The 12,968-nt window shown below is 38.1% G+C and overlaps 1 protein-coding gene across 1 annotated transcript in view; it reads right to left on the reverse strand.

The window, feature by feature from the left end:
- The window catches only part of LOC124602110 (telomerase-binding protein EST1A), a 338,716-nt gene that overhangs the window by 325,297 nt on the left and 451 nt on the right, over nt 1-12,968 (reverse strand). Inside the window, exon 2 of the mRNA XM_047136296.1 lies at nt 10,807-12,085. Coding sequence (XP_046992252.1) covers nt 10,807-12,085 — 1,279 coding nt within the window. The remainder of the gene's footprint in view (nt 1-10,806; nt 12,086-12,968) is intronic.

The following is a 12,968-nucleotide window of genomic DNA, read 5'->3' on the forward strand; positions in this document are numbered from 1 at the left end:
ATGATAGTTTTCCAGGCATAAATTTTCTTTTTATGTACCAAAAGCAGAAACAGAAAAATTTCGGCCTGATAAAGGAACAAGTTTTGCCAGGGGACATACACTTGCTGTAACAAAAGAAAATCATCAATTTAAGCCAATTAATTGTATTCTGCTCAGAGTATACAGATTACTCAGTATACAGACTACTGAGACAAAAACAATTTTTTTCAGTGTTTTTTTTTCCAAATTTCCCTGATATGTTGAATATTCCCTGATATTCCCTGATTTCCAGAACCTGTGGCAACCCTGAAATCGCCTTGTGATGGCATTGGGGGGAACAGCAAAAGTACTCTAAAAGTTGCAAGTAGAAAATTTTGGCCAACTTTGCAGATGCATATCTTTTGATCTAGACATCATTCACAGTTAACAACTTCAAAGTAGATGAAGAATTCCAGCAATCTCAGATGCAAGTTTACAACCAGGACAGTATGTTGTATGTATGGATAACAATTTTTGGTGTATTGGAAACGTATGTGAAGTTACACATGATCAACAAGATGTCCTCACCAGCTTCATACATCCACACAGTACTGCTCATTCCTTCTGCTGTCCAACTGCTTAAGACATCTGCTGGATTTCTGAGCAACATATTTCCATGACTTTACAAGCACAATCAACTTCATCGTCAGGAAGAAAATCTGTCCTTGACAAAATTGTACAAATATTTAACCAAAAATGGAATTGACTTTTCAGTATTTTTGCTTTGCAAATTTGCTATGTTGTGTATTTACTTGTTTTTATGGCATATGTTAAATTAATGTTTGAAATTGATTTCTATACTCCAATAAAAAATTAATTACCAGTAGTATTATGGGACTTAATGAGCAAAATATTTAATTTTTCAATTTTCTTGGAGTGGTAAAATAATAACTTTTGAAACGAGGGCCAGGAATCAAACAACATGGGTTTGAAAGCTTTAACGCATGCTCTTTCCAGCTGTGCCAAGAAAAAAACGGATTGAACAAAACACAGATTGCCACCCAAAAGTACTCTAAAAGTTGCAAGTAGAAAATTTTGGCCAACTTTGCAGATGCATATCTTTTGATCTAGACAGCCAATGTTAATTAAATTTGATCCATGTATAGACATCATAGGAGGGAATAGCCCAATGAAGTTTTGGTTGACTGGTTCATATGAAAAGTGGCAGTGGTCAGTCAAACCTTGGCTCTCTCAATGGCGCAATGAATTTTTTAGTCACTAGGCTTGTGCCTGTATTTAGGTGTGGCTAAATCCCTAATTTTTGCTGTGGTGTGATTCAGTATTAAAGTTGTCTATGTATATTACAGAAAATGACCAAATGTTTGCTAGACCCCTTAAAAAAGCCTAGCAAACTTGGAACATTTGCATGTTCATACCTGATATGAATGTAAGTGGCCTCTCTTTAAAAGCCCCTAAAAATTCAACCAGAGAAAATACTGAAGTGAGTTTTGGTATATAACTATCATGGACCATATAGAATCTTCACGCCAGATTTCATTAGATTTGTTTGTAGTCAAGTGGGGACCCCAGGACCCCTTGACATGGAATGACCCAGGTCTGTTTTACCTATGGGAGACTGTTACTGACGTGCTGAAGAAACTGAACTGAAAAACTCTTGACGATAGTTGTAAACTATCCTGAGAAAGTCTACTAGAAAAATTTCAAGAACCAGTTTTAAATGACGACCATGGGAATATACTACAATACCATACACATGCTCACGCAGAGATGAGGAGGATGAGAGTATAATAATTACAGTATGTGCATTGGCATTCAAACAATCCTTCCTGTGCTTCATACATGAATGAAGTGAGAAGAAATCCAAATAACTTGTACAATGGGAGGTACCATCTGTTATGCACTTCAGTGTTTCGCAGAATATAGGAGTGAATTTTATATTAATATGCATCATTTTCAATGCATGATAAATAATGAAATCATTATCATGAAAAAACTGTCTTTAATTAGTGGTCTTAAATTTTTTTCCAGCACTGTATATTTCAATTGGACAGGGAACAGACTACACCACATGAGAGTGAAATATGTAATGTCTGGGGGTGATGCGGCATAAGATTAAGCAATGAATATTTTATGGTACTGACAATTTTTAATATACTAATGGAAACTTCTGGATCAAAACAATATGTAGCAATGAGAAAACATAGTACCTCACCTCAATTGATGTGTGGCGCATATAAAAATAAAAGAGCACTGAGACTACAGCTTTCAAGCAGCCATTATTTTTCTAGCATAAGTACACACCTATTGCCACACAGACACATAAATTCACACACCAGAACAAATAGTGGGACACAAGAAAAAAGAGTGGTAGCTAGAACGCTCTGAAGTCTTTCCGTTGCTATGTCTGTGTGTCACACATCAATCACGAGTGATTGCATCTCCTTTTTTTAAATTTCTAAACACAATTTCCAAGTAAGCAGCTATCATTAATCATTTGACTGCTATGTCCAAGACTTGGGGGTACCATGCCTCAGTTGCTGCATTATCATGCTTCTCACAGTATACCCAGAACTAAATACTTCGAATACACTTGTAATTGCTGAATTTATTTTGTTCTTCAAAGCACTGAACATGTATTGGAAGAGTTTGGAAATATTTATTAAAATATTTACACTATTTACTGCAGTCTGTAACAACAATACAATCTTCTGCAAAGTACAAAAATGTAAAATCAAAAGAAAATAGGATATACTATGACATCACCTGTTAGGTTTACAAAAAAAACTACTGTTTATTCATGATAAGAAGACCTCTCTCACTGATGATACCAGCAGTGGAGAAAAGTGGCAATAATTGGAAGATGTCCGTTTGTCAAATCACTGCCAAATCTTTGCATGCACCATCTCTGCTTTCGCACAAACAAACAACACAGGTGACGATGCCAATGATGCAGGAAGGAGCAGTGATGCCAACGCTGCAGGAATGAGCGCTCCTCTCCTCATGACAGTTCTCAGATGGGGGGAGGAGGCAAGGCATACCTCCTGCCATTCCTGACAGCCACTGGGTGAAGGGTCGTTTTACAAAGTCCTACAGCAGAAATTGTTGTGTTGGTTGGCCTAAAGTGCAGACACTGAAGTCTGAATTGTATTTGGAAATGCAATTTGTTGAATTTAAATAAAACCAGAGATGTTGTGGGCCCACCTACGGTGTCAACATCAAACTGGCAATTAAGTCATTTACAGCAAATAAATTTTATCTGCTGGGTTTAGAGCAAACTATGAAGTGTGGTGCCACCTGCCAGTATTACTGAACCCAAAGTGGCCTCATATTCCACTGTCATTCAACAGAAAACAAGTGTATGACAAGATTGCTACAGCAGCGGACCACACCTTGTGTCCCCCATGTTATCAGTCAGCTGCACTAGGGGCATGCAGTGGGGAGAAAGCGGGGTAATTGGAACCTGGAGCTATTAGAACAAGGGCCTATAAGCAGTAAATCAAGCTAAAGGTAATAAAAACTTGTTGTGGATTATCTTCGTAGCAATTAGCTCTTATGCTCAGTTAATACCATTATTTAAGATTCACTAATGAAAATGTTGTGGACGTTTTTGTTGATTTATGACAGGAAAGTACTGTTCATTACCTTCACTGTGTTGTGCACTGTGAAATCTGACATCAATTTTTATGCTCGTACTTTTATATACTGAACTTGAAGTATATGTACTAGATTTAACAGTGGTGTCCTCTATGGTTTAAGTCTTTTCTTTTCATGTGTTATTTGTTTATATTGCCTATTCTAATTACCTCTGGTTGTATGACTCATGGGATTATTGGAACATTGTAAATAAACTGATTTTGGTTATGGGGCAATTAGAATAGTTATTAGAACAATTGGTTACACTGCAACAGTTCATTCATTTCAAAGAGAATAATAAGAAAGTGGAGTCTCTTTTCACCGAATTCTTTGCTATTCATGAAATTTGAGAGCATGAATATATATTTTTTGGTTGAAAATCTTTGTTAAAGCTTGGTCTGTGGCCTGGTTTGAAACTGCTATTCACTCATTTTGTTTCTTGCTGCCACTGTGGTTGGAGATAAAAGAAAAGCAATGTAATACATTATGTGAAAAAGGTATCTGCATAAATATTTCTTTAATAATATTTCAAATTTATATATGCCAATAATCTGTGAGTTAAGTTGAATGTTTAGTTTATCTGAGAATGTGCTATTAAATAAATAAATAATTTGTAGAGTGTTTTCATGTGCACAATTCAAAAGATAACATTCCAATAAATTTTTTTTGAATAATTTGGGCCCACTAATTATGATATATAAATTAATACAGGTTCATTATACTCACAAGCACCACATAATGTATTTAACAAACTTGTGTTGACAGTAAAGCTTATTAAAAACATTTAAATTATGTAATTTATAAAAATGAATTCCATGAAGTGAAACTATTTTTTCTTTCAACTGCAGTTCGATAATAAAGTATAGGCCTTATTATACATCATGCCAGAGAAGAGTGAGAGGACATCATACAGGTGTGACAAAGTATGGAGTCAACGCTGGATACCATACATGCAGTTAAGACTTTAGAATGTCTCAAACTTTAGCAGCACAAAAGTATCGTGTTCCAGGGGTATACTTGCTACAACATTAACAGATTCTCACCTGTTAGGACGACCAACGAAGTTATCACAGGAGACTGAAGAACAACTTGTGACATATTTAAAAACAGGCACTGCATTTGGTGATTGCACTAATGAAACATGAACATCTGAATCTCGTTCAGTAATACTGCAAGTCAAGTGGTATGAAGACACAATGGTTACTTGGATGGCCTGGTGAAGATTGGCAAAGGAGAGGGGAGCCTCTTTCCACGTGATTAAAAAGCGCCAACCCTTCTGTGGTGCATAAATTTTTTGATGAACTACAGACATTATATGAGCAGTAATTTACAGTAGATCGCTTGAGCAATGAAAAGTACTTAATGACTGGAAAAAAGTGCAGGTCATTCCCGTTTTTATGAAAGGCCATAAGACAGATCCACACAATTATAGACCTACTTCGTTGACGTCAATCTGTTGTAGAATTATGGAACATGTTTTATGCTCAAGAATTATGACATTTTTGCAAAATGAACAGCTCCTATATAAAAATCAGCATGGATTCCACAAACAGAGATCGTGCGAAACTCAGCTCAGGACTACTCAGGAGGATGCTGCTTGCCGTTATCAGGGAGCGAAAAAACTGGCATTCTACAGATTGGAACATGGAAGATCTCTTTAATCGGGCAGGAGGGGTTAGAAAATTTAAGAAGGGGAATGGATAGATTAAAGTTAGATATAGTGGGAATTAGTGAAATTCGGTGGCAGGAGGAACAGGACTTCTGGTCAGGTGAACACAGGGTTATACATACAAAATCAAATAGGGGTATTGCAGGAGTAGGTTTAATAATCAATAAAAATAGAAACACAGATACGCTACTATGAGCAGCATAATAAACACATTACTGTAGCCAAGATAGACATGTAGACCATGCCTACCACAGTACTACGAGTATTTATGCCAACTAACTCCACAGATGGCGAATAGATTGAAGAAATATGTGATGTGATTCAAGAAATTATTCAGATAGTTACGGGAGATGAAAATTTAATTGTGATGAGGGACTGGAATTCGATAGTTGGAAAAGGACTGGGGGAAGGGATAAAAGAGGAAGGTGCCTAGTAGAATTTTGCACAGAGGATAGATTATTCATAGCTAACACTTGCTTTAAGAATCGTGAAAGAAGGTTGTATACGTGTAAGAGGCCTGGAGAACCCAGAAGATTTCAGATAGATTATGTAATAGTAGGATAGAGATTTAGGAATCAGGTTTAAAATTGTAAGACATTTCCAGGGGCAGGCGTGGACTCAGACCACAATTTATTGGCTATGAACTGTAGGTTAAAATTGAAGAAACTGCAAAAAGGTAGGAATTTAAAGAGACGGGACCTGGATAACCTGAAAGAACCAGAGGTTTTAGAGAGATTCATAGGGAGCATTAGCGAACAATTAATAAGAACAGGAGAAAGTAGTACAGTAGAAGAAGAAAGGATAACTTTGAAAGATGAAATAGTGCAGGAAGCAGAGGATCAAATAGGTAGAAAGATGAGGCTAGTAGAAATCCTTGGGTAACACAAGCGATACTGGATTTAATTGATGAAAGGAGAAAATATAAAAATTCAGTAAATGAAGCGGGTGAAAAGGAATACAAATGTCTCAAAAATGAGATTGACAGCACGGGCAAAATGGCTAAGTAGGAATGGCTGTAGGACAAGTGTAAGGATACACCACTAGAGATAAGATAGATGCCACCCACAGGAAAATTAAAGAGAACTTTGGAGAAAAGAGAACCACCCTGTATGAATATTAAGAGCTCAAATGGAAAACCAGTCCTAAGCAAAGAAGGGGAGGCAGAAAGGTGAATTAAATATGTAGAGGGTCTCTGTGTGAAGAATTTGACATAGCACTGAAAAACCGAAGCCAAAACAAGACCCCGGAGGTAGATAACATTCTGTTAGAGCTATTGATAGCCTTGGAGAGCCAGACATTACAAAGCTCTTCCATCTGGTGGGCAAGATGTATGAGACAGGTGAAATACTGTCAGACTTCAAGAAGAATATAGTAATTCCAATTCCAAAGAAAGCAGGTGCTGACAGGTGTGAGAATTACTGAACTATCAGTTTAGTAAGTCACAGATGCAAAATACTAACACATATCCCTTACGCAATGGAAAAACTGGTAGAAACTGACCTTTGCGAAGCAGTACCGACACTACAACTTTGCATAGTAGATAGGTTCAGGAAGGGTTGGTTTGGTTTGGTTGTTTGGGGAAGGAGACCAGACAGTGTGGTCATCGGTCTCATCGGATTACGGAAGGATGGGGAAGGAAGTCGGCCGTGCCCTTTCAGAGGAACCATCCAGGCATTTGCCTGGAGTGATGTAGGGAAATCACAGAAAACCTAAATCAGGATGGCCGGACGCGGGATTGAACCGTCGTCCTCCCGAATGCGAGTCCAGTGTCTAACCACTGTGCCACCTCGCTCGGTCAGGAAGGGCAAACCTATGTTTAGAGCACTTGTAGACCTAGAGAAAGCTTTTCACAATGCTGACTTGAATATTCTTTTCCAAATTCTAAAGGTGGCAGGGGAAAATACAGGTAAAACCAGAGGCAGTTATAAGAGTTGAAGGGCACAAAAGGGAAGCAGTTGTTGAGAAGAGAGAGACACGATTGTAGCTTATCCTCGATGTTATTCAATCCATATATTGAGCAAGCAGGGGAGGGGGGGGGGGGGGGGGGAGGGGGGGGAGTAGTAATTAAAGTCCAGGGAGGAGAAATAAAAACCTTGAGGTTTGCCAATGACATTGTAATTCTGTCAGAGACAGCAAAGGACTTGGAAGAGCAGTTGAACGGAATGGACAGTATATTGAAAGGAGGAGATAAGATGAAAATCAACAAAAGTAGTCAAATTAAATCAGGTGATGTTGAGGGAATTAGATTAGGAAATGAGACACTTAAAGTGGTAAATGAGTTTTGCTATTTGGGGAGCAAAATAACTGATGATGGTCGAAATAGAGTGGATATAAAATGAAGACTGGCGATGTCAAGAAAAGCGCTTCTGAAGGAGAGAAATTTGTTAACATTGGGTATAGATTTAAGTATCAGGAAGTCTTTTCTGAAAGTATTTGTATGGTGTGAAGCCATGTCTGGCAGTGAAACACGAACGATAAGCTGTTTAAACAAGAAGAGAATAAAGCTTTTGGCATGTTGCACTACAGAAGAATGCTAAAGATTAGATGGGTAGATGACATAACTAATGAGGAGGTACTGAATAGAACTGGGGAGAAGCAGAATTTGACTAGAAGAAGTGATCAGTTGGTAGGACACGTTCTGAGGCATCAAGTCTTCTACGGTACAGGAGTTGTTAAGGAGAAACATCTTCAGTTTACTTTTGAAAACACTTATGCTATCTCTTACAAATTTTATTTTATTTTCGTGAGTAGATTGTAAAAGTTTTATAGCTGCATATTTAATCTCCTCCTGTGCCAAAGTTAGAATCATTAAGGGATAACACAGAACATTTTTTCTTTTACTATGGTACTTGTGAAAATCCCCGTTACTCTCAAACTTATGTTAAGTGTTCATAAATTTCTTAAATGACTGAACATACTGCAAGGCTATAGTAAAAATTCCCAGCTGCTTAAAGATATGCCTGTGTAGTCTATGTGATGACACTTTCACTTAACCAATGATAGGTGAGAACAGAGGTAACGATTTTTAACGCCGAAACAGAAACCATTCTCTTCTTTGCTGGTTTCACAAATTTTGTTTTTTCCTGAATGTGTCACGAATTACAAGGCCATGATTTGCTTGAGAGTTGACGAAGCCAAGGAAAATGAAAGCTAACAAACCTAGTGACAAATTAACCTGTTGCTCAGTCTGAGGTTTAGTTTAGGTGGGAATGTGACAGGCTGCGAGTTGGTAAAGTCAAAGAACTTAAAGGGTAAAGAAAAAAATACCTGGTGGAGGTGACAAATCAATATGTAGCTTAAGTCCAAGGTTTAAGTTGAGTTGTAATTAGAAATTTGGGTTGGAGGCGTCAAAGACAAAGAATTTGAAATTTTAATTGCATTTTTGTGATGACAGACTGGTCTGAAGCTTAGCCCAAGGCCAGAGTAACAATTTTAGTTGCAAAAATTAAATTAATAGTCTTTGTTATCACATATATTTATTTGTTCTGAAAATACCACAAACGATGAGGTTGTGGTTAGGTTCAGACCTAATAGCACAGCTTAAATTAAATTAATAATCTTGGTGGTCAAATAATTGTGTATTTCTTCCGAGTGTGTTACAATTTAGGATGTTTTGATGTACTGACATCAGATGTTATTACCTTCTGCCAAAACACGTCGTCTGTCCAGTGCTCTCCCATTGGCTGTGTAGAACCAGCAGCTGTCACAATCTCTTTCCTTCCCAACATATCTCATGGCGAGCACTGACAACACTGCTGCACGAAACACATAAATATGCCACTAGTCTTGGTCTACACACGCACGCACATACGCGCGTGCACACCCACATCCAAATTGTTTATTCCTCACAATGTAAAGTTTCAAAAATGAATTAATTCTGGAAACAATCCATCAGGCTGTGGCTCAGTCATGTATCAGCAATACCCTCATTTCCAGGAGCGGTAGTCCCCCAAAGCATGCAGGAGAACAACTAAGCCTGGAAGACAGGAGATGAAGTACTGGCGGAAGTAAAGCTGTTAGAGCAGGTCATGAGACGTGCTTAGGCAGCTCGTCAATAGAGCACTTGCCCACAAAAGGCAAAGGTCCTAGATTCAAGTCCCAATCCAGCACACAGTTTTAATCTACCAGGAAGTTTCAACATAAAAAATCATTTTGAGACTTGAGGTATGGAGTCTAGGTAACTATCACAAATATGACAAAATTGTTGATTAGAACAGATTCTGCCAATAGCACTGTTTTGCAGCGACAATAAACATACAATTATTAAATAAATACACATGCATGACAGAAGATTTCAAATAGGAAAGTGCCACCCCCCCCCCCCCCTAGTCACAGTGGTACATCAATTCCTATCAATGTTATCACTAATGTGGTTCAAAAGTAGAAGTATCCCCCCCCCAACACACACACACACACACACACACACACACACACACACACTGGTCTCAGTGGTACATCAATTCCTATTAATGTTATCATTAATGTGGTTCAAAAGTAGAAGTACCATACCCACCCTAAGTCCAAAAAACTTTAGCAGTGATGATAAGACTAATTTAAATACAAAATAATAATTGTAGGTACGGACTGGTATGTAAGTTAGTTCAAAGTCCATGTTAGTTGTCGGAAACATTTGTTCCAAGTTAAGTGCTTGTCAGTGACACAAATTATAACTTTTGGAACCACTTCTAATTTCAGTATGAAGCTGTCATAGTCAATACTAACACTGTATCAACACTATAGCTAAAACTGTAAGATAAATTCATGAGTATTGTATTGCGTTACCAACAAAACTCTGGCATGTATTTTGGTGCATATTCTGCCCATGTATCATACTACAAGTAATCTACAAAAATGTTCAATGGATGGGTGGGTGGATGGGTGGAGGGTGTTGGGGAGGGGGCTGTCAGTACGTAACACTTACAATCACCACCGCTTGAGGTATGTAACTGTGTCAATCTTACACAGCAAATAACGGCCTACTAATGTTCATTAGCACTGCGATACAATAATATTTCACAGCGTCATGTCATGCCCTTGTTTCAAACTTAAATAAAAATTACACCTTTGATCCCTCTTCTCATCCTAGGCAACACACTATGGATTCCATGGATTACATCTAATGTGCTGTAAAGGCTCGTTCACAAACCTAATAAATACACAAAACAAATCTGTCAAAAAATTATATAGTGGAACACACTTGCAGTTTTTATAGTTTACGTATAATGCATGTCCAATATCTAATGTAGCCTACATTTTCTGAATTTACCTTGCACTTTTCGTTCTTGTGATGAAAAGAGTGTTAAATATGGCACAGACAAACATCAGGCTATGTTAGAGATGCTATAACCTTTCTTCGGCTTTAACATCATTGGTTTTGCAAACCCCCAACCTAGTTATCACTTTTAACCTTACCTCGATCTCAGCCTACACTATGTATTAGTCTGACACTACAACCAAAATTTCTGAGGAGGGGTATGTTTCCAGTATCACACTAACTGCAAACCTTTCATAAGCTGTTGGCTTACCTGAAGCGTGGCAATCCCAAAGAAGGTGCATGGGCACTAACAGGTGGTGATGGTGGAGGAGGAGTACAGTTTGTGCGTTCTAGCCATGCTGGAGGCTGAGTGATTCCTCTTGAAGCAAAAGGCTGTGTGGGAGGTTGCAAAGGTGCCACATTTTCCTGGCTCGGAGTCCTGTAGAAGACTTGACTAGGTGTTAAACGATCAGGTGTTAAAGAGCGTGAAAAACGTTCTACTTCCTCAGGTCTCAGGCGACCACGTCCTTTTGTGTGAGGTAATGTGTGAGACCAATACTGCTGAGAAGAACAAGGAGGCACTGTAGCATGTTCCTGCTGTGGCTGTGGGTGGGTGTATGTGGCAGCGACTGATCCGTAAGACGTTCCACCATTTTCAGCAGATCTCAGTTTCTGAAACCTAGGAGGTAGATTTCCACCTTCAAAATGAGGCCTATCCTTACTGCCCCGTCGTCCTGAAGGCGGTTTCCTGTCGCCCCAACGAGAAGCTGGGGGTTCTGAAGTCTGTCGTAGCTCACGATTTGCAGCTCTCCAATCACATTGTGGAGCAGGGCGTTGACCAACACGCCGACCGTTTTCAAATTTGCCATTCCGCCTAATACTGTCTCTGCGGCCATAAACACTATCACGCTCCCAACTATCACATGTTGCATCACTAAACCGATCACGCTGTTGAAGTTCATTATCCCAGTTTTCTTCTTTTGTGCTATTAGAAACAATTCTGTCATTCATATCCACAGGAGACTTGTTGGATAAATCTCTCTCTGCATATGCTTGGGCTAACGGCTTTGGCACATAAATTGCTTGTTCTGGTTTCTTCAGTTTCCTTTTTGCTTCTCCACCCAAGGTTTTTGGATCTGAGGATGAGGAATGATCCAAACTGTTTCTCCTGGATCTATTACCTGATTGATTTTGAGATATATTAAGATTACCAATTCTTTCAGTAATTTTATTTAAGTCTCTAGGATTTCTAACAGAATTTATGTGGTCACTACGGTCACTGTTTGGCTTGAAAGATTTATCCAACTGTTCCTGTGAAGAAGAAAAACTAAGTCTTCTAGAATCATACTTCATGTTGTCGTAAGCGTTTGAAAGATGCAAATTTTCTGTGGAAGACTTTATCTTGTGGTTGTCGTCAGCACCCAGCAAATCATCTTCACCCTGTCCAGTTTTCCGAAGCGGACCACTTCCTGGACGGTAGATCTCTACTTGTGGTTTTCCCCTCCGTCCAGTTTTTGTGTCCTCCTTGTACCTCATATCATGTAACTCATCTAAAACAAAAGTTTCTTTAATGTAGTGTGAGCAGAATATATATGAACTGAATAAAATAAAAACCGATTATGTAAGTAAAGTTAATTGTATAAATGACATAAAATAGATCAAACTTTAAAATTTATAAGGTGTTACATTATTATTGAGATTATCTCAAAGTTGTATCACCAATGATGCTCTACTCTCATGTGACATCTTAAATATATAAATGTAACTCAATAATTTCAATGTACTTTGTTGTACAAACAAATAATCTAATATTAATGAAAATAAATTTCATCACAAAATGGTTCTCGACTCGGGGGGAGGGGGGGGGGGGGTGTTTACAGGTATATGAACCTCATCTAAGTTTATGTGCATCAACCTGTTCAATGGAGGTTGTATACTATCAAACATCTTTTCGAAAGGAATTGACAGCGCCCTATCGAAGAACAAGAACACAATTAATAGTGTATGACTTCAATGGATACAAATTAAAAATGTAGTTCAACTTTACAGATGCAACTGTGGTGCACTATTATACACACACATCTATTGCAATTCAAGAAAAGAATAAGAATTACTGTCGTGAATACAGGTTTACCTTTAACTGAAATATGCTGTACACATTTGTAATTGTTTGGTATGAGTGATACAAAATTTCTTCAGCCTTAAGATGTATATGTTTCGTTTTGTTAGGTTATGCAACTTTTACTAGAGATTAGTCGCGTGTTGCGATACATGTGAAAGTGGCTGCAGATATTAACTTCACGCTGCTGATATAACACTATTCCTATTCGACCCCTACAGAATACATGCATGTAAACCATTTCGTTCAATCACTTGGAAATCAAGTTGCACGTGTTCCACCACATTTGAAGCTCAAATGAGTAAAACACAGTA

Source organism: Schistocerca americana, chromosome 1, assembly GCF_021461395.2.
Source record: "Schistocerca americana isolate TAMUIC-IGC-003095 chromosome 1, iqSchAmer2.1, whole genome shotgun sequence".
In the NCBI taxonomy this organism is placed as follows: domain Eukaryota; kingdom Metazoa; phylum Arthropoda; class Insecta; order Orthoptera; family Acrididae; genus Schistocerca; species Schistocerca americana.